The sequence below is a fragment of the Cherax quadricarinatus genome, chromosome 27 (genome assembly GCF_038502225.1).
Source record: "Cherax quadricarinatus isolate ZL_2023a chromosome 27, ASM3850222v1, whole genome shotgun sequence".
NCBI lineage: Eukaryota > Metazoa > Arthropoda > Malacostraca > Decapoda > Parastacidae > Cherax > Cherax quadricarinatus.
In genome coordinates, this window is record NC_091318.1 from 27,438,375 (window position 1) to 27,460,128 (window position 21,754).

At 38.3% G+C, this 21,754-nt stretch overlaps 1 protein-coding gene and 2 non-coding genes across 3 annotated transcripts in view; 2 read left to right on the top strand and 1 right to left on the bottom strand.

The window, feature by feature from the left end:
* Positions 1-230: 230 nt before the first annotated feature.
* Positions 231-21,754, bottom strand: part of LOC128691108 (lysosomal proton-coupled steroid conjugate and bile acid symporter SLC46A3-like) — a 40,466-nt gene continuing 18,942 nt past the window's right edge. The window contains exons 2-8 of the mRNA XM_053779918.2: positions 7,381-7,964; positions 6,166-6,426; positions 4,528-5,035; positions 4,110-4,211; positions 3,599-3,736; positions 2,662-2,902; positions 231-2,150 (exon numbers count right to left, since the gene is read on the bottom strand). Coding sequence (XP_053635893.2) covers positions 2,126-2,150; positions 2,662-2,902; positions 3,599-3,736; positions 4,110-4,211; positions 4,528-5,035; positions 6,166-6,426; positions 7,381-7,632 — 1,527 coding nt within the window. The 5' untranslated portion in view covers positions 7,633-7,964 and the 3' untranslated portion in view covers positions 231-2,125. The remainder of the gene's footprint in view (positions 2,151-2,661; positions 2,903-3,598; positions 3,737-4,109; positions 4,212-4,527; positions 5,036-6,165; positions 6,427-7,380; positions 7,965-21,754) is intronic.
* TRNAV-UAC (transfer RNA valine (anticodon UAC)) lies at positions 12,830-12,902 on the top strand. The gene has a single exon. It is a non-coding gene; the product is annotated as a tRNA-Val (tRNA).
* Positions 16,322-16,394, top strand: TRNAV-UAC (transfer RNA valine (anticodon UAC)). Its single transcript has one exon. It is a non-coding gene; the product is annotated as a tRNA-Val (tRNA).

A 21,754-nucleotide genomic window follows, 5' to 3' on the forward strand; every position in this document is an offset into this window, starting at 1 on the left:
GTTTTATATTGTTATAAAAAATGCATCATGATATGATTCCTTAAATATTAATAAAAATTTATATACTTCCTAATAAAGATTGTTTACACTTTAAAAAATAAGTTTTATTGATTCCAATATAAAGAACTTCTTGAACTAATATTATCTGGGGCTCATTAATATATATATATATATATATATATATATATATATATATATATATATATATATATATATATATATATATATATAAGTGATGCCACTGTTAAATATTGTGTAATAAACGCTAGCTACTCTGTAATAAGTATAATTTGATTCTTGTTACCAAACAAATGACTGTCTGGCACGCGTCTGCTAGCTATTGTTTATATTTATCAGGTATATTATTCATATTTTATGCACATTTATCATACAGTCGACTGTGCATCATACGGTCGACTGTGCATCATACAAGTGACTGTGTATCACACAGTCGACGGCATCCCGTAGGATATCCAGGATGTCAGTGCCAGAGAAGAGGAGCTTTGTGATCCCCTCAGACAAGTGAGAATCCTGTGGCTCTGATCCAAGGAATTGGATCGCTGTGTGTGAACCCTTCGCAATAATAATAATAACTCCTCTCAGTATACCATCTGGTACCTATTTAATGCCAGGTGTAAGTTGAGTTCTACAATGTCTCCTACTGCCCAGAATTGAACTCGGGTCCTTTGATTGTAAGAAGAAGGTGCTAACACTCAGCTGCGAGCCAATTACTACTACTACAACTACTAATTATAGGAATAATTGATCACAACTTAAATGGCAGTCTTGAAGACAAATTACTTCTCTGTTTGTGTTCATCAAATTTATTTATTTTTATTATTAAAGATTCGCCGGTATTTTCTAACGGCCCAGGCCTTTTCCAAGTGGTGGCCTTGGCTCCCTCTTTAGGGAGTGTCTGAGACCTAAGTCTCCCATGGGAGGAGGCACAAGTACCCCCTCATCTTTGGGACCAACTCTCCCCAGGCGTAGCCACAAGCTAGGCTTCTCTGGTCTGCCATCCCCGCCCCAAGGGGGATAATGGGAATGACAGTCTTGTGAGCTGTAAGCTCGGGCTCAGGTACCTATCCTACCCTAGAAGGGCTGGGCATGGTGTCGATGTTCATCAAATTCACAACTTTCCAGTTATTTTTGGATCAAATCGGATTATTTCACATTCTCCAGGTGCTGTATATAACCCCCATGAATATAATAATAATAATAATAATAATAATAATAATAATAATAATAATAATAAGAATGGGTCGAGGCGGGCTGAGGTCAGATGCTCACTCAAGCGGACGTACTTAGCTGAATATCTTCGCTATGCACCCTTGTGCTGCTCTTGTGGGAGGTAGTCAAGGAATTACAGAGGCACATCAGGCGTCTAGTGGCTTTCATCCCAATAATTTTGGTTGGCTATGCAAATTACAGAAGTGATAAAAAAATAACAAATTTATGGATTCAGAGATAATAATGAGTTATTTATAATCGTGAATCAGTCACACAAAATTGATTAATTGGGTTGAAAGCCTATCGACTACACGAAGGTCATTCAGCCTGCAAGTCACCTGCTCACCACACGTCAGGAGCACATTAATCTCTAAAATAAGGATTAAACTCTGTTTATATACACTGAGAGACGTTCATATCTTGGGGTATATATATCTTGTGTTGGTCACAAAAGCCTTATATTTACCTTATATGTGCATATGAATTATTTACAGTTACTCAGTTTTGATCAAGTCATGGCTGCATTTAGGAAAATTACAGTGGTTAGGAGTTATTTACAATAAGGACAATCAGGGTATTTTTCCGCATTTGTTAGTATTATCACACGGTTGAAAAACGGACTTTGATATTTTTTGGAGCAATCGTCATTGAGGAGCCTCCGTCAGCAGGCAGGGCAGTGAGTCCCTCAGAAGACTTGATGAATGTCTGCTTCTTCAGGAGACTCTACACCCATGAGGAGCCTCCGTCAGTAGGCAGGGCAGTGAGTGAGTATTCAGAAGACTTGATGAATGTCTGCTTCTTCAGGAGACTCTACACCCATGAGGAGCCTCCGTCAGTAGGCAGGGCAGTGAGTGAGTATTCAGAAGACTTGATGAATATCTGCTTCTTCAGGCGACTAACGATCACAGAATGAAATAATACTGGAATTGGGGCAAAAATTAGAGATAAAATACTGGTTTGTTAGCTTTGTTAATTGTGATTTATTTTCACGATATTTTGACAGGAATAGGGGCTACCCTACCTTTCCATAGATCAAACATGATAACCTTCCATTCAACAGCCGGTATATAAGATCTTGCTTGGATTATTAACCCGGAAGGTTAGTAACCCAGGATAATACAGTCTGTCTGGATTATTTCCATTGAGGTTCATTAATTCCCTTCACCCCTCTTATGTTATCTTATCCAGGATGTAACCCATAACAGACAGTCAACCTTATTACTGCTAGGGAAACAGGAGCACCAGGCTTAGGAAACATGCTCAACGTTTTCAGTTGTTCGGGATCGAAACCGCCGAAGTTCTTAATTAGTTCTTTAGCGGTACTTACTAACTTAAAAAAAAAAAAAGAGAAAGATAGTTTCTCCTAAAAAGTCAAGTAAAAAACGAGCAAGTGTATAATAGAAAACGAGTACGATTTAAGGATATACTTACGTATAAATAAAGGCAGCCATTGTGGTGGCGATGGCGCTGAGGAAGTACATAGTGCCAGGGTAGAGATCTAGGGTAGCGGCGTAGGTAAGGGTGTAGGTTGGGCAGGAGATGAGGGGCACCACAGCCTCTAGGGCGGCCAGCAGGGAGAACACAGCTCCTGTCTCCTCTGCAGGGACCAGCTTGCTGATCACAGCGCGGGTCACGATCAGCGGTAGCCCAGCCAGGAACGACACCACCGAGGCTGTCAGAAAATTTCCAAATGAGTCTGACATTAACATGTGAAACGCTGAGGGATTTAAATATCCGCAGGATACTTCAGATTATTGTATATTTTCTGTATGCAGTAATTTGAAATCAAGAATTGTACGGTAGACTATTGCTAACCAGATATAAAAAAATAGTATAGATATCCTGAAATAATGAAGTGACACGTTGGTTAATGGGATTTAAAGCCTTTCAACTACACGAGGGTCATAAATTTCGTACGTCGCCTGTACACCACACGGCAAGAATATTTTAATGCCAAAAATAGGAATTACGCAAACTCTCAGTGTATATACACAGAGAGAGACACTTCTTGTATATATCCTGTTAGAATGAACGTAGATGGATAGTCAACAGAAAGTTTCTCTGCTGCTGCTATTATTATTATTATCATTATAATTATCATTATTGTTATTACTTTCCCAGAAGCTGAATGAACCCTTAGGGTTCATTCAGCTCCTGGGAAAGTAAGATCAGAAGAATAAGAGGAAAGTTCCTCTTGTTGTCACATTCAAAACAAGGTTGAAAAGAGTGGGATTTCCAGGACAGTCGCAAGTCATATCATAAGAGTTAACTCCCATAAACTTCATTCGGGAATTCTACAAAATAAACAATGCATAAATCTAGAGAGAGAAAAAAAACTCGTGCCTAAATGAAACTCGTTTTAACTCACCCATATACATGAGAGTAGCAGTGTTTCCAAGACCCGTAAAGAGGAATCCCGAGGTCTTACTGAGACAGCCCACCACAGCAAGCACTGTGTCCTGCACCCCAAGCCAGTAACTCAGCACAGGCAACACCAGCGACGTCCCTGTCAGGTGACAGGTGGAAACCTCTGGTTAACTTTATAAACATGACACTAATTGCGATAGAAGAATGTGAGATGAATTTTTTTTCTCTAGCCCTCCATATAACGGACTTAACAAAATAGGGAACAAAATCCGCCGGGTCGCAATTATATTTCGTATAATAACAATACAAACCATAACAATTACAATAAAAAGCCCAAATAACAATAGCAAAAAAGTGTATAGGTTGTTATAACCATAATTTTTTTATGAAAAGCTCTATGTCTATTTGTCATTCAGTGCACTGAGTGACGGAGGCTCGATCCTTCGTTCACTTATGCAGACACTGACACTAATTTTTTTTATGAGCAAGAAGAGTACCCCAGCCTCTCTTACCAACACTTCCAAACACTATGTCAAATATATTGAGCTGGGCGTACTGCAAGTATGTCCAGCCTAACATCCTCTTGGCGTACAGATATTCCAGCTGATTCGAACCTGTGGAAGAGAGAGTAGAGGGTGTGGGATGTTAGAGCAAAATTTGAGAAATAAGATAGAGTATATTGGGCTATATTATATTCCAAAAGGCGTTAAAGCCTTCTGGGTTTATTAGATCTCGTTCTTGTGTCCCTCGAATTAAAATGGATTCTAAAAAAAAATCTAAAAATGTATTGCTGATGAAATAATATAAACGGATTTGAGAGAGAGAGAGAGAGAGAGAGAGAGAGAGAGAGAGAGAGAGAGAGAGAGAGAGAGAGAGAGAGAAAGAGAGAGAGTGAGTCTGCGTTGATTAAGCAGATCTAACGAAACTCACCAGAGGTAAACAGGAGAAGACACAGGGCTGTCATGAGTGAGAGGATCTTAGCTCTACCGTAGTTCTCCCTACGTCGGACCGCTACAGCCAGACTCCTCATGACGTTCCTCACGTCGAAGATGTCACGGAGCTGACTGCTGCAAACATCTTTTCCTAGCGGAAGATCTGGCAAGTTGTTGTTGTCACTGATGGAGGAACTCTTTGTGTCTTCGATGTAGAAGAGGATATAAATAATAGCTACCAGAAAGGCAAGACCGCTGACGCTGAACACCCCGAGGTAGCCAAGGCTGGAGAAGATGACACAGCTGAGGAACAGTCCTACAGGAGCACCAATGAACATGGCGAAGTCAAGGAAGGCGATACGCAATGTACGGGAGGTGTGGTCTGAGAGGTCTGATATGTAGGAGTATGTGGCCATGAGGAGGGTAATGCTGCCACCTGTCAGGCCACGGGCTACACCAGCCACCAGGATGTCTTCAACGGGCAGCCACCACCAGAAAGCGTTCATCTGCAAAGCAGGAATTATTATTGTTATTATTATTATTATTATTATTATTATTATTATTATTATACTCATGAGAAAAATGGTGGAAGGAGAAAGTCATGCTCGAAACGGTGTTATCTTTATGAATTAAAGTCACTATACCGTGGCTGCAACAATACCGTGACTGCAACAATACCGTGGCTGCAACAATACCGTGACTGCAACAATACCGTGACTGCAACAATATCCTGGCTGCAACAATACCGTGACAGCAACAATATCGTGACTGACAAAATTCACAAACAAAACAACAATTAGAGATGAAAATTTTTGACGACTTATCAGTGTCTTGATAATGGTCTACGGTGAGCCGAAAAGTTGTTTAAAACCTTAAAGTTTTCTCTCTCAGGGAAGGTTATTCGTGAAATGTTTATCCTGACTGTTGCTGCACCCACTTTATTACTGCAGTTACTAATAATACTATCACTACTGATATTATTACCACCACTAATATTTTTTTTTTTTTTTCAACAAGTCGGCCGTCTCCCACCGAGGCAGGGTGACCCAAAAAAGAAAGAAAATCCCCAAAAAGAAAATACTTTCATCATCATTCAACACTTTCACCACACTCGCACATTATCACTGTTTTTGCAGAGGTGCTCAGAATACAACAGTTTAGAAGCATACACATATAAAGATACACAACATATCCCTCCAAACTGCCAATATCCCAAACCCCTCCTTTAAAGTGCAGGCATTGTACTAATATTATTACCACCACTAATATTATTATCACCACTAATACTACCCTCTGTGGGCAAGTGGAAAAGAATTCTTCCTCCGTAAGCCAGGCATGTCGTAAGAGGCGTCTAAAATGCCGGGAGCAAAGGGCTAGTAACCCCTTCTGTATAAATTACTAAATTTATAAAGAAAAAATTTCGTTTTTCTTTTTAGGTCATCCTGCCTCGGTGGGATACAGCCAGTTTGTTGAAAACAAATGAGTACTACTATCGCAAATATTACTACTGCTTTTACAAATGTTTCTACCACCACTATTACTGCCATTATCACAAATTCTACAATCAATACTGCTGCTACTGCCACTACTGCTATTACTGCTACTACCACTACTGAATATTACGTTAATCACCTACCATATAAACGATTGTGGCTATGAAGCTACCAGTGAACGATAGCAGCATAGGAAGCTTCCTGCCATGGGTGTCACTCCAGGACCCCAGCAGGAGCACATAGACCACCGCAGGCAGGCTAGCCACTATCTCCTGCATCATCATCACCCAGGCTGTGTCTCGCTGCATGCCCTCCGACCCAGCCTCCATCGTTGCCTCCGTCGCTACCTCAGTGGTGAGGTTCTGGCACTCGGCTTCAGTGTGATTGTACCGATCCGCACACACCTGGAGTTATCTTGCAATAATTAAAGGTTATCATGGCTCCCGCGGCTCAGTCTCGGACCAGAACTCCTAAACCAGTAAGGAAGTATTACAGAGAGGAAGCTGTGAGATTTATTACGCCCTTATTACCTGAATAAGAACTATTAAATGTAGGGTCGTTAAGGCTGCAGTACGCATGTATACTTATCGTCAAGATAACTTGAAACCTTAAAAAACCGCGGTATACTGTGCAGTGTGCGAACTGAGAGATAAACACCTCTCGTTGTACGTACACTGAGGGTTATGCTCCTCTGTGCATATACACTACGAGATAAAGTGAATATCTCTCAGTGTATATACACTGACAGATATTCACTTCGCTGTGTAAATACACTGACGATATTCACTTCGCTGTGTAAATACACTGAGAGATGTACATCTTCGCAAAATCACTTACCCACACTTAGTGTGATTTAAAAATGCTCATACATGACTTCTTGGAACATCGACACCTCTTTACCTCCCCCTTAAATCTATTCTTCCTCCCGATATTAGCAGAGTTATAGCAGAGTTAACTATAAGATAGCCTAGTTTAGTAAAACGATTCCGGTTGACTAGGCCAAGTCTGCAAACACTGTCTTAAAAAAAATTGAAATACGGAAAACTTGAATTTTTCTCCCGACATAAAAAAGGTATTAGGGTAAAAAAGAACTAAAAACAGCCTTAGAAATCCGAGTAAATTCCCTGAAGACCTATTTATTCTCTTAGGCTTTTGATTTGAATCATTGGACATATATTTTCTTCCTGAGATCAAACCTGTTTATCCCTTCCATTTTTAAGGTGCCGAGTGACTCTTACAGATTAGCACTTCCTTATAAATAAATACAAATGTTCATTTAAATAATTTTATTTCTCTATAGGCCCCTACTATAGCATGATAGATTATACTGGACTACCAGAGATATAGAGGTGTCTCACCTTCTCGAGCACCATGTTAGTCACCAGCGTGGTCTGCAGAGTCCATGCGAATATGTTGAGAAACATGATAGGTTCCACAGTCACGTTGTTCACCACATACGCGAGGCGCTGACGGAGTGTGGCCGGGGTCGGCAGGAGGGGCCGGGAAGGTCTTGTCCAGGTCGGGAGTTCAGGCCAAGTAGATCCCTTTCCTGAGATCAAAGGTGTCGTCTCGCTGCATTTCCTACTGTGAAGGTCCTCACTCTCATCCATCGTTATTTGCGAATGTTAAAGAAGCGGAATACGTTTATTGTCGACGTTGTAGGGGATACGTTTTTCTCTTGTAGGATGGTGTAGTTTGTACTCAGTCTTCAGTTCATTAAACTAAACATTAGCTTGGTATGCACATTCTGGTAAACTATTTACAATGATAGAATTAGCACATTGAGAACTTTCTTCTCCCAGAGTTAGTTACTGTGAGTGTATAAACACTATTAATATGAATCCCTCGTTAAATGGCTTAACACTGAACCCTAATCCTCACTCTCAAATTCTCGACACTTTAACCCGATGCTCTTCTCTTGTTCTCCTGCCACATTTACGACCTGGAACGACAAACATAAAAACATTTCTTCGTCATACTAAATAATGATGTGGAATCTTGTGAATCTCAAATGTGAATTAAAAAAAAATCTACAGCTCCATAAGTTGACAAATAACTAAGACAGCACCAGGTCTTGGAGCAATGAAGCTGCTTCTGTACTTCCCATTCATAAGGTATTATATGAACCCTTACGGAATTAGCGCTTCCCTAATAACAACAACAATAATAATAATAATAATAATAATAATAATAATAATAATAATAATAATAATAGTAATAATAATAATATTATTATTATTATTATTATTATTATTTGTCGTGGTAGTGTTACCTTAATATTGAAACATCAAAGGATACAGTTGATATCTACAGTATCGTATCGTTGCTGTCGTTAACGTAGTGTTTTTTTTTTTTTTTCTCACTCAGGGAATGAGTGGCACTGTCCAACAAACTCGCGCCCCTCGAGGCAAAATGTAAAAAAAAAAAAAAGCCTCCATTTGTCAGCACATATGAGCAGGTGACAAACCACGTGAAGAACCGTTGTGGCGGTGTTGGCTTGTTGGCACGGTAATGTTACCCTCCCACTGCCTCTCTTGTTCCGCTAGTCGACAGCATTACTTACTCAAGGTCTAGGACAGGTCATTGATACCTTCTTCTTTGTCTTCTTTTTCATGATGACCCGATCAATACCTGGTTATGTTAATGACATGATGACTCGATCAATATCTCGTTAAGTTAATGACATGACAGTGTTCTTATAACCCGATCAATTCCTCTTTAAGTTAAGTACATAACGACCCGATCAATACCTCGTTAAGTATAATATTTCCACTATCAAAGCTACCTAGCAAAAATCAATTAATACTTTTATGGTTTAGTTTGCAGTTAGTTGTACGGAAATAAGTTATTTTGTCAATTTTTTTTTTTTGGGGGGGGGGGGGCAGCGCTGTATAGTCCTTGTGGCTTAGCGCTTTTTTTGATTATAATAATAATAATTTGGGGGGGATATCCTAGGTAATTTACACATATGTTAAACTATGTATGATAATTGTACATATGCTTACTTACATCCATGTGATAACGCACTACCGTCCACAGCACCGATACAGAATGTACAATAAACTAGCTACTACCATTTACAGGATGTACATTGGGTGCATAACAAGGTAGCTACTACGCAATCCGGACATACACCGAAACATATGATAACGTTTCGGTCTGACTTGGAGCGAAAGCGTCGGGTTATTTGTGTATTGTTCCAGTCACGGTATTGTTCTTTAAATATCTAATACCGTTCGCAGGATAGATATGTGGTGTACCATAAACTAGCCACTAACTGTCCACAAGACAGGTATAGGAGAACCTTGGAACCAGGTATAGGATCTACAATAAACTGGACACTACCATCCATAGTTATAGCAGAAATCTGTAACACTGAAGGGTTTCGTTTTCTTTGAATGTCTGCTGTGAGATTTCTCAGGGGGGCGTGTGTTCGAAATACGAGAAAAGTGAAGAATTATTACGAACACTGTAGTAAAGAAGTGGTCGTTAACAAGTGATCTTGTATGTGGCTTACTGACCAAATCAGATTTAAACTCATTTAGATTTTGCCGCCGAAGAAGCTAGTTAATTGTCCACTCTTATTTACATCTTATGGACGGTTTTAGCAGATTTATTGTGCTCCTCATATCCATTCTGTAAGTTTATTCAGGTATACACAAAAACAGTTACGTAGATTATCATATATAGCAGTATATTTGGGTTATCCTAGGTTCTCTACACATATGCTGCTATGTATGATAATCTATGTAACTGTATTTGTGTATACCTGGATAAACTTACCTACAGAATGGATATGGGGCGCACAATAAATTAGCTACAACCGTCCATAGGATGGTTATAGTCTACAATATACTGGACTCTAGTGTGCACAGCATGGATATGGGGTGCACAATAAATTTGCTAAAACCGTAAATAAGATGTAAATAAGAGTGCACAATTAACTAGCTTCTTCGGCGGCAAAATCTAAATGAGTTTAAATCTAATTTGGTCAGTAAGCCACATACAAGATCACTTGTTAACGACCACTTCTTTACTACAATGTTCGAAATAACTCTCACTTTTCTCGTATTTCGAACACACGCCCCCTGAGAAATCCCATAGCAGACATTCAAAGAAAACGAAACCCTTCTGTGTTACAGATTTCTGGTGTAACTATGGTTAAACCTTCACGCGGGTGCTACTCCCTGCTCGTACCTGAGTGAAGCTGTGTGTGTGTGTGTGGAAGGTTAGACTGAGATGCTGATGAAGGTGTGGTCTTTGTGGTCAGACCTTGCAAGTTGACTGGTTGTCTTGATTTCTGTGTCACGCCTTCCGTCCTCCTCTTCTGTCTGTTTCTCCCACCCCTCTCATCTTCCTACAGCTTCCTTCCTCTCCTGTTCCTACGCTTTCCACTCTCTTCTCTTCCCATCCTCCTCTCTTTCTAATTCTCCTTCCTCCCCCTCTCTTTCCTTTTCATTTGTTCTTCCTTCGTCTATTATTAATGGGGAAGCTGCACCTCACTATCACTGTAGCTTGTAAATCGTTTATCACTGTAACTTGTAAATCGTTCATTATCAATGTAACTTGTAAATCGTTCATTTATCATTGTAACTTGTAAATCGTTCATTATCAATGTAACTTGTAAATCGTTCATTTATCGTTGTAACTTGTAAATCGTTCATTATCATTGTAACTTGTAAATCGTTCATTATCAATGTAAATTGTAAATCGTTCATTTATCATTGTAACTTGTAAATCGTTCATTATCATTGTAACTTGTAAATCGTTCATTATCATTGTAACTTGTAAATCGTTCATTATCATTGTAACTTGTAAATCGTTCATTATCAATGTAACTTGTAAATCGTTCATTATCATTGTAACTTGTAAATCGTTCATTATCATTGTAACTTGTAAATCGTTCATTATCAATGTAACTTGTAAATCGTTCAGTATCATTGTAACTTGTAAATCGTTTGTTATTACTGTAACTTAGGTAAGGTTTGTCAGGAAACAGGACAAGTGTTTTCTGACGCGGGTCTTAAGTCATATGATGACCCACAGCTGGTAGCTTTTGGTCACCTGATCGAGGCCTTCCATTGGCTTACCCCTCCATCCATTAAAAATTATTATGATTTTAACCATTTCAAATACTGTAACTTGTTCACCAGTCACAACACTGGGAAGCGATGGATCACGTGATTCTTTAAGAGTCCGTGGAAATAAGTCACTTTGTCTGACTTTTTCGGTTATCTTAGATAATGTACACATGTTAAACTATGTATGAAAATTATACATATATACCTAAATAAACTTACGCTCTGGCTCTTGCTCCGATCCCCGGTACGGCTGGAAACATTAGGACGTGTTTCCTTAAGACACCTGCTGTCCCTGCTCACCCACCAGTAAAATATGTACCTGGGTGTTAGTCGACTGGTGTGGGTCGCATCCTGGGGACAAAATTGATCACCTAATTTGCCCGAAATGCTCTGCATAACAAAGGGGCTTTCTGTATAGTAGTATGTCAGTTAGGCCTGTATACCATGTACTTGTAGAAATAAGGATTATTATTATTATTATTATTATTATGGTGGAATATTGCTGCACACTAACAGCACCTTTCAAGGCAGGTGAAATTGCTGACCTAGAAAGTGTACAGAGAGCCTTCACGGCCCGCATAACTGCGATAAAACACCTCAGTTACTAGGAACGATTGAAGTTCTTCAACCTGTACTCCCTGGAACGCAGGCGGGAGAGATACAGGATTATATACACCTGGAAAATCCTAGAGGGATTAGTACCAAACTTGCACACAAAAATCACTCCCTACGAAAGCAAAAGACTCTGCAGACGATACAACATCCCCCAATGAAAGCAAGGGTGCCACTAGCACGTTAAGAGACAGCACAGTAAGTGTCAGGGCCCCAAGACTGTTCAACTGCCTCTCAGCATACATAAGGTGGATTATCGATAGGGCCCTGACTGTCTTCAAGCAGCCACTAGATAGGAACCTAAAGAGTGTATCTGACCAGCCGGGTTGTGGTTCGTACGCTGGATTGCGTGCGGCCAGTAGTAACAGCCTGGTTGATCAGGCCCTGATCCACCATGAGGCCTAGTCACAGACCGGGCCGCGGGGGCTTTGACCCTCTTCAGGTAAACTCTCCAGGTATTATTATTTCTTCTGGAATCTTCAGACTTCCGTCTATAGTATGTGAATTATAGGGATTCATGGTGAGAATCATTTTGTTAGATTCACTCTTATAATCCACATAATTTCTTATGTAACATCCCTGTACGAGTTTCAAATTATGCATGAGGCCTACACAAAAATTTATCTTTGACTCCAGGTGTAGGGGTGTTTGTGGTTCATGAAATCTTTGTTTTCCCGTTTAAAGGACCCCAATGGAAATAAGTCACTCTGACTTTTTTGGGTTATCCCAGGTTCTGTACACATATGCTGCTATGTATGATAATCTATATAACTGTATTTGTGTATACCTGAATAAACTTACTGTTAAACGTGCAGGTGTCAGTGGAAGCTGCATCTCGAGGAAATAGATAGTTGTAAAAAAGAAATTAGTAAATTTCACTTAAAAAAAATAACAAGCCCCCCGCATCCTGGTCACAGACCGGCCTAGGGGGGCAATGACCCTTTAATCCCTCTCCAGGTATACTCCAGGTATTTGACCATTTAAAATTTTTCTCAGTGATCTTTTTTTCTAGACGGTGTGGAAAAAGAACTTACCAGAAAAAAAAAACATACCACAGACAGGGGAAAGAACCCGCAATCTGAGAATCATAAAACTCCAGACCAATACCTCGGGAGCTCTCGTAGTGTAGTGGTTATCACGTCTGCTTTACACGCAGAAGGTCCCAGGTTCGAGCCCTGGCGGGAGCATTAGTCTTTAATTAACATCTTCCAGTATATTATCCCTTAATACTAATCTACCGGGAGGATGTTATGGGGGTCAATTATCTTTAGCCAGTTACATTGATCACATTTTAAATACTGTTGTCTCTAGATTAATGGCTGCAAGGCTGTGCTAGAAATCCTATAACTTTGTAACTAGAGAATTAGGTAAAATTAGACTAACTTTATTGGGTTATTCTAGGGGAACTGAACTATTTTCTTATCATAGAACTTAATTTCTGCATGATGTATAGTAATTTTTTTTTCATTTATATACGAAATCAAAATTATTATTAAGTGACTTAGAGACATAATTTATTTTGATGATAATTTCTAATAAGTTTAGCACTTCTTAGTGTATATACAACGAGATGTGTATATCTGTGTGTATGTATGCCCAGATTATACACCTCTCACTGTATATGAACCGAAATGTATAGATCTCTACGTCTACTGTATATACTCAACGATATACATCTCTCAGTGTATACGCACTACGAGAATATCTCTGGGTGTATATACATTGAGAAATATGTAAGTTACTATTATTTACGTATTTCATTGATAATATACAGAATATATATATATATATATATATATATATATATATATATATATATATATATATATATATATATATATATATATATGCAATAAGATCACAGTAAACAGGTGATTTCAGAATATGCAAAACAACCACTCTGAAAGAATAGAGAAATTCCAAGTGCTTTCGTGACTACTCACATTATCAAGGAACTATGAAAGTAAAGCATCCAAGGAAGCTATATAAGGGGTCTGGCCAGCACCTCACTATCAGATCCCACAACGGTTAAACACCTGAGGCGAGCCGACCCAACTTGGATAGGTCCTTTGCACAACTCACCCACAAACTATTCTACCCAAGAAAATATAAAAATTATTATTTGTCCAGTGTATTATTATTAAATTCTTCCCAAATTCTATTAATTATAAATGGATCTAATTTACATTCCCAATTGCCCTCAAAGATTCTTTAAGTCTTATGATACACTTAATAACAATAAAAATTTGTGCCTTACTAAAGCAGACAAAATAAATGCAATAGTAATTATGAAAGAAAATGATTACCAAGAAAAAATGAATAATCTCTTAGATGATACTGAAACCTATTCTAAACTTAGGAAAAATCCCCTAGAAACCGTTAACAGCAATTTCAATAAAACAATAAAACTTCTACTGAAAGGCAAAGATGAATTAGTCAAACAATTTACTTCCACTAATCCATCTTTGCCTTACATGTATGGACTAATAAAAACACACAAACCAGGGAATCCAGTCAGACCAATTATTAGCTCCATAGGGTCAGTTTCATATAAATTATCCAAATGGCTTGTTGATATTTTGAGCCCTATTGTTGGCAAAATTTCTAACTTTAATGTTAAAAACAACATAGACTTGGTTGATAAATTAAGCTCCTTGACTGACTTAAATGATTTTAACATGGTTAGTTTTGATGTTACTTCCTTGTTTACGAAAGTTCCTGTTGATGATTTATTAAGTTTCTTATCTGAAGAACTCGTTAACTATGATTTACCATTGCCAGTTCCTACTATCATTAAACTTATTAAACTTTGCATTGTTGATGCAAAATTTGTATTTAATGATAAGTTTTACACTCAGAAGTTTGGTATGGCAATGGGAAATCCTCTTTCACCTGTTCTTAGTAACCTATACATGGAATTTTTTGAAACAAGGTTGCTTAACACAATCCTCCCTAATAGAGCTAAATGGTTCAGATATGTTGATGATATTTTGTGTCTTATGCCCAAAAATGTAGATATACACCATTTCCTTGGAAAATTAAATAGCTTAGCCCATTCTATAAACTTTACTGTTGAGTTTGAAGAAAATAACTCATTGCCTTTTCTAGATGTTTTAATTATTAAGGGTAATAATGAATTCAAATTTAAAATTTACAGAAAACCTACAAATAACTGTTCCTATGTCCACTATTATTCCTCGCATCAAGATAGAGTCAAACTGTCTGTTTTCTCATCAATGTTTTTGAGAACTTTACGAATTTGTAGTCCTGAGTTCATAGATGAGGAAATATCCAAAATTTATGAAAAAGGTAATGATTTAAAATACCCAAGAAATGTAATTGATAAATCTTTTAAAGTTGCTAGAAATACTTTTTACAATCCAAAAAGGGACAACCAGCCTTATTCAACTAAAAATATGTTGGTTCTCCCTTACCATGAAAACTTGGTTGATATGCCTTCTCTTCTTAAGACTTTTAATATTAAAGTTGTATTCAAAAATCTTTTATACAGTAAAAAAACTTTTGATAAAGAATTCCCCCCAAAATGCTGATGGATGTGTCTGTAAGATTCCTTGTAAAATTTGCGATAAAGTTTATTACGGTCAAACTGGTAAAAATCTCGAACTAAGATTAAAACAACATAAATATAGCATTAGAACTGGACAAGATTCCAATGCTCTATTTATTCATGTAAGAGATTTTAACAATCCAATTGATTTTCAAAAAGTTGAGAAAGTAGTATCAAGCAAGTCCATGGTCGACAGGAATATAATTGAATCTTGTTTCATAAAAAGCAGTTTTGACAATAATATGAATATTTCCTTTGGTTTATATAAATTAGATCCATTTATAATTAATAGAATTTGGGAAGAATTTAATAATACACTGGACAAATAATAATTTTTAAATTTTCTTGGGTAGAATAGTTTGTGGGTGAGTTGTGCAAAGGACCTATCCAAGTTGGGTCGGCGCGCGTCAGGTGTTTAACCGTTGTGGGATCTGATAGTGAGGTGCTGGCCAGACCCCTTATATAGCTTCCTTGGATGCTTTACTTTCATAGTTCCTTGATAATGTGAGTAGTCACGAAAGCGCTTGGAATTTCTCTATTCTTTCAGAGTGGTTGTTTTGTATATATATATATATATATATATATATATATATATATATATATATAGATATATATATATATACACCGGGATGTGTGATACACGTCACTGTATATAATCCAAGATGTGTGTATCTCTCGGTGCAAAAACACCGTCAAGTAAATAAGTTTATTCAGTTATAGGTACACATAAATACAGTTATATAAATTATCATATATAATTTATGTACCAATTCGTCAATAAGATAAGATAAGATAATGAATATTTATGATCTAATTAACAGAGAGAGCGAAAAATGTAATAATATTCTAGATATGGTGAATTACTTTTGCAATATTAAAATATAATTCCACCTTGGAGGACATAATTACTATCAGTTAAAGCACAAATAGTCTTGAAATTACGACGAGATGTTGAATATTCAATTGTATTCATATTTAAATCCTCAGAGAATGTAATAAATGAAACACAGAAGAGAACACAGTGATAACAGCCATCACGCTCTCGTAGTGTAGTGGTTATCACGTCTGCTTTACACGCAGAAGGTCCCAGGTTCGAGCCCTGGCGAGAGCACTAAGGTTTCTTAGCTTTTAAGCTAATTATAGCTCAGTACCTTACTCTGTGGACGGTGCTCTGGGTTATATTATGGATATTAAGAAATATGAAAAGATCAGCGTTTTTGCAAAAACGTTCACTCTGAACGTATTTGCTCGGATTTCATCCTCTTTTCTGCAACATCGCAAGCTCCTGATGATGTGTTGATTGTAACACGAAAGGCCTAGAGCTATATATATATATATATATGTGTGTGTGTGTGTATGTGTGTGTGTGTATGTGTGTGTATGTGTGTGTATGTGTGTGTGTGTATGTGTGTGTATGTGTGTGTATGTGTGTGTGTATGTGTGTGTGTATGTATGTGTGTGTATGTATGTGTGTGTATGTGTGTGTATGTGTGTGTGTGTAAATTATTATTATGCACCATCACTGTAATCATTTAATTAACTTTAAGTACCATATTACATAATACACTATACCTTTTTATGCATTCTTAAAAGATGAGATGGTAGGATATGACTATTCTAGCGGACTTAGGGAAAAAATCCGGATATTTTTGCATAAAAGGCTTCTTTTATTTAATTAAGTAGTTACACATTTTAAGAAGCTGGAAATAGAGAGAGAGAGAGAGAGAGAGAGAGAGAGAGAGGAAGCAGCAAGCTGCTTGTGTTGCCATGGTTGTGACCAAACATCCAGTCGTCCAAAATCCTGACATATTAATGGACAGATATGTAATCAACCGAACACGGCAGATTTCTAGGCTACTATTTCTGGCTATAACTGCAGGCCACGAACACTACCTTCGCTTGAAAGGCTCCGCACGCTAGTGGCTTTCTTTTGTGTTTAACAATGTTGTATTACGTGTATAAAAATCACGAACAAGTGATCCAAGATGCAAAACATCCAGAAAGAAATAAAGTTGCATTGTACTCCATTTTATTGTACTGTATTGTTGCCGGAACAACAGCAGACTACATACGTCAGTGGTGGAGGTCAGGAGACGCAAGCACCTCTCATCAGATTACTTGTCACATGGATATTGCTTTGAGATGACGGCACCAGGGATGGTCACGTGGGTCTTAAGATTGTGTTAGGTGAGGAAGTCTCAGTAATTGCTTGCGGGGACGATAACCTTGAACTGCAGCATCTGTAATCTCGCAGCACCTTCTCCTTGGTGTACACACACGATAATTAACACACTAACATAACTACACCGTTAACCGTTATACCACAGGACGGGTCATTGTAGATTATTAGTTGTTAATTTACCCATCAAAGGAGCTGACCTGTGGCCTACATCCATGCAACAGGCAAAGGATGAGCTGCATGATAAATGCTGAACGTGAGAAAACGGGAGACGAAGGAAAAAAAATCTGAACCTGCTTGTTATTTTCGGAGAGGGAATCAATTATCCTTAGTGTGAACATTTATCCACTGTTGCCTTGGCTGCAGGATTCTGCTAACAGGAAGTATCCTAGGTCATTTCTGCATTCTTCTTCTTAAAAGAATGAATGAATGAGGACTCACAGGTAAGGACCCACTAGGGGCGAGGGGGAAGTGGGGACAGGATGAAGAATAGGTGGGGGAGAGGAAATATAGAAAGAGGAAAAGTGTCGGGACTAGACCCTATTGTCGTCTTCTCATTATTACTACATTATCTTATTATCATTATCATTATTATTATTATTATTATTATTATTATTATTATTATTATTATTATTATTATTATTATTATTATCATCATTAATTATTATTATTATTATTATTATTATTAATTAATTAATTAATTTATCGATTATACTCTATATTACGTAGTTCATAAAGTCCCGAGAAACTTTCTCCAAGTAACATACGTCAGAACTGACGTTCATCTGTCGCTCTGTCACCCACAACAACATCAACTTATACAAAACATAATAAACTCCTCTAGTATCCTCCTTTGAATTTACTTGTAGGTCTCTTTTGTGTCAATAATAAACTACTGTCACCATTCATTTCCTCATTTAAGTCAATGATGTAGCTTACAAACAGCAAGGGTCCCCAGACTGATTCCTGCGTAACGCCATCGGTAACGAGTCACAATTTTCACAATGTTCTATTGTAAATAACTGTACTAGCTCGCTATGTCCTCTTTATTGTACTATTTAAGAAGTTGTGAAAACAGTTAGTTGTATCCCGAGGTTCGGAAGAAGTAATAGCAAGAACGTTTCTTAAAGGTTATCAGTTTCCTGCTAAGTTTATTTGAAGAAGAAGAAGAAGAAGAAGAAGAAGAAGAAGAAGAAGAAGAAGAAGAAGTTTCTTAAATGAAGCAAATGTAATGAAATACACTGAATCATGACGCAAGGACAGTGTGAGATATGCTGGATCATGACGCAAGGACAGTGTGAGATATGCTGGATCATGACGCAAGGACAGTGTGAGATATGCTGGATCATGACGCAAGGACAGTGTGAGATATGCTGGATCATGACGCAAGGACAGTGTGAGATATACTGGATCATGACGCAAGGACAGTGTGAGATACACTGGATCATGACGCAAGGACAGTGTGAGATATACTGGATCATGACGCAAGGACAGTGTGAGATATACTGGATCATGACGCAAGGACAGTGTGAGATATACTGGATCATGACGCAAGGACAGTGTGAGATACACTGAATCATGACGCAAAGGCAGTGTGAGATATACTGGATCATGACGCAAGGACAGTGTGAGATATACTGGATCATGACGCAAGGACAGTGTGAGATATACTGGATCATGACGCAAGGACAGTGTGAGATATACTGAATCATGACGCAAGGACAGTGTGAGATATACTGGATCATGACGCAAGGACAGTGTGAGATATACTGAATCATGACGCAAGGACAGTGTGAGATATACTGAATCATGACGCAAGGACAGTGTGAGATATGCTGGATCATGACGCAAGGACAGTGTGAGATATGCTGGATCATGACGCAAGGACAGTGTGAGATATGCTGGATCATGACGCAAGGACAGTGTGAGATATACTGAATCATGACGCAAGGACAGTGTGAGATATGCTGGATCATGACGCAAGGACAGTGTGAGATATGCTGGATCATGACGCAAGGACAGTGTGAGATATGCTGGATCATGACGCAAGGACAGTGTGAGATATGCTGGATCATGACGCAAGGACAGTGTGAGATATACTGGATCATAACGCAAGGACAGTGTGAGATATGCTGGATCATGACGCAAGGACAGTGTGAGATATACTGGATCATGACGCAAGGACAGTGTGAGATATACTGGATCATGACGCAAGGACAGTGTGAGATACACTGGATCATAACGCAAGGACAGTGTGAGATATGCTGGATCATGACGCAAGGACAGTGTGAGATATACTGGATCATGACGCAAGGACAGTGTGAGATATGCTGGATCATGACGCAAGGACAGTGTGAGATATACTGGATCATGACGCAAGGACAGTGTGAGATACACTGGATCATGACGCAAGGACAGTGTGAGATATACTGGATCATGACGCAAGGACAGTGTGAGATATGCTGGATCATGACGCAAGGACAGTGTGAGATATACTGGATCATGACGCAAGGACAGTGTGAGATATGCTGGATCATGACGCAAGGACGGTGTGAGATATACTGGATCATGACGCAAGGACAGTGTGAGATATACTGGATCATGACGCAAGGACAGTGTGAGATATACTGGATCATGACGCAAGGACAGTGTGAGATATACTAGATCATGACGCAAGGACAGTGTGAGATATACTGGATTATGACGCAAGGACAGTGTGAGATATACTGGATTATGACGCAAGGACAGTGTGAGATATACTGGATTATGACGCAAGGACAGTGTGAGATATACTAGATCATGACGCAAGGACAGTGTGAGATATGCTGGATCATGACGCAAGGACAGTGTGAGATATACTGGATCATGACGCAAGGACAGTGTGAGATATACTGGATCATGACGCAAGGACAGTGTGAGATACACTGGATCATGACGCAAGGACGTAGTGAACTGTTCACCGAACAAGAAATTATGATAGTGTTATCTGTCGCATACCCGAGCACTACGAGCGTAATGGTTATAATTATAACCATAATTTTAAAAGGAGTGGAAGGGTAAGCCTACGGAAGGCCTCGGTCAGATGATCAAAAGCTCCAGCTACTGGACATCATATAACTAAAACCCGCGATGGGAAGCATTTATCCTGTTTCCTGACGAACCTAACCTAATCTAACCTAAACTAATTTAACCCACATGCTAAGGAACTTCTTATGAGGAGTATATTGCAAAACCTAGGCCTTTTCTCATACAACATCCACTCTCTTTCTCTCCCTCCCTCACTCCCTGACAACCCTTCCCTCACCCCCTCCTTACAACCCCTCTCATCCCCTCCTTACAACCCCTCTCATCCCCACTCACTCACCGGAATTTTCTGGATTGCGAAAGATTGAGTCACTCAGTTTCATAAATACGATGAGTAATGTATATACGTGCTTGGGATATATAGATTAGACAGTGTATATACTGTACGTTTCAGTTATATATAGGATGAGTAGTATACATACCTGGCAAGAAGTTATAGGATGGGTACTGGGTATACCTGTCAAAGATGTATTGGATGGGTACTGTATGTACGTGTTATAAATTTATGAGATGGGTATTGGATATACTTATCAAGGATATATTGAAGGGGCAGGGTATATATATGATAGTGATTCATATGATTGGTAGTGTATATACCTGTCAAGGCGTTTATAAAGTGCAGTAAGTGAATCAAGATAAAATGGCATCTTTAACAAGAAGTAAGAAGATACTGTAATGAACAAGAAGTCAACGTAAAGATGATGATGATGATGATAATAATAATAATAATAATAATAATAATAATAATAATAATAATAATAATAATAATATTGCTCTTAATAATAATAACAGTTGTTGTTGTTGCGGTTGTTGTTGTTCTTTATTATTATTATTATTATTATTATTATTATTATTATTATTTTGACTGCAAGACAAAAAAATGCTAAACGAGTATGGATCATTAATAATAATAATAATAATAATAATAATAATAATAATAATAATAATAATAATAATAATAATAATAATAACAATAATAATAATAATAATAATCTTTATCTCTACCAGTACAAGTACAAGGTATACAGACCATAGGTGACATCAGTGACATACTACTATATAGAAAGCCGCTTGTTATGCTGAGCATTTCGGGCAAATTAGGTCAGTTTTGTCTCCAGTTAGTGCCGGATCAACCGGGCTGTGGTTCGTATGTTGGACTGCGTGCAGCCAGCAGTAACAACCTAGTTAATCAGGCCCTGATCAACTGG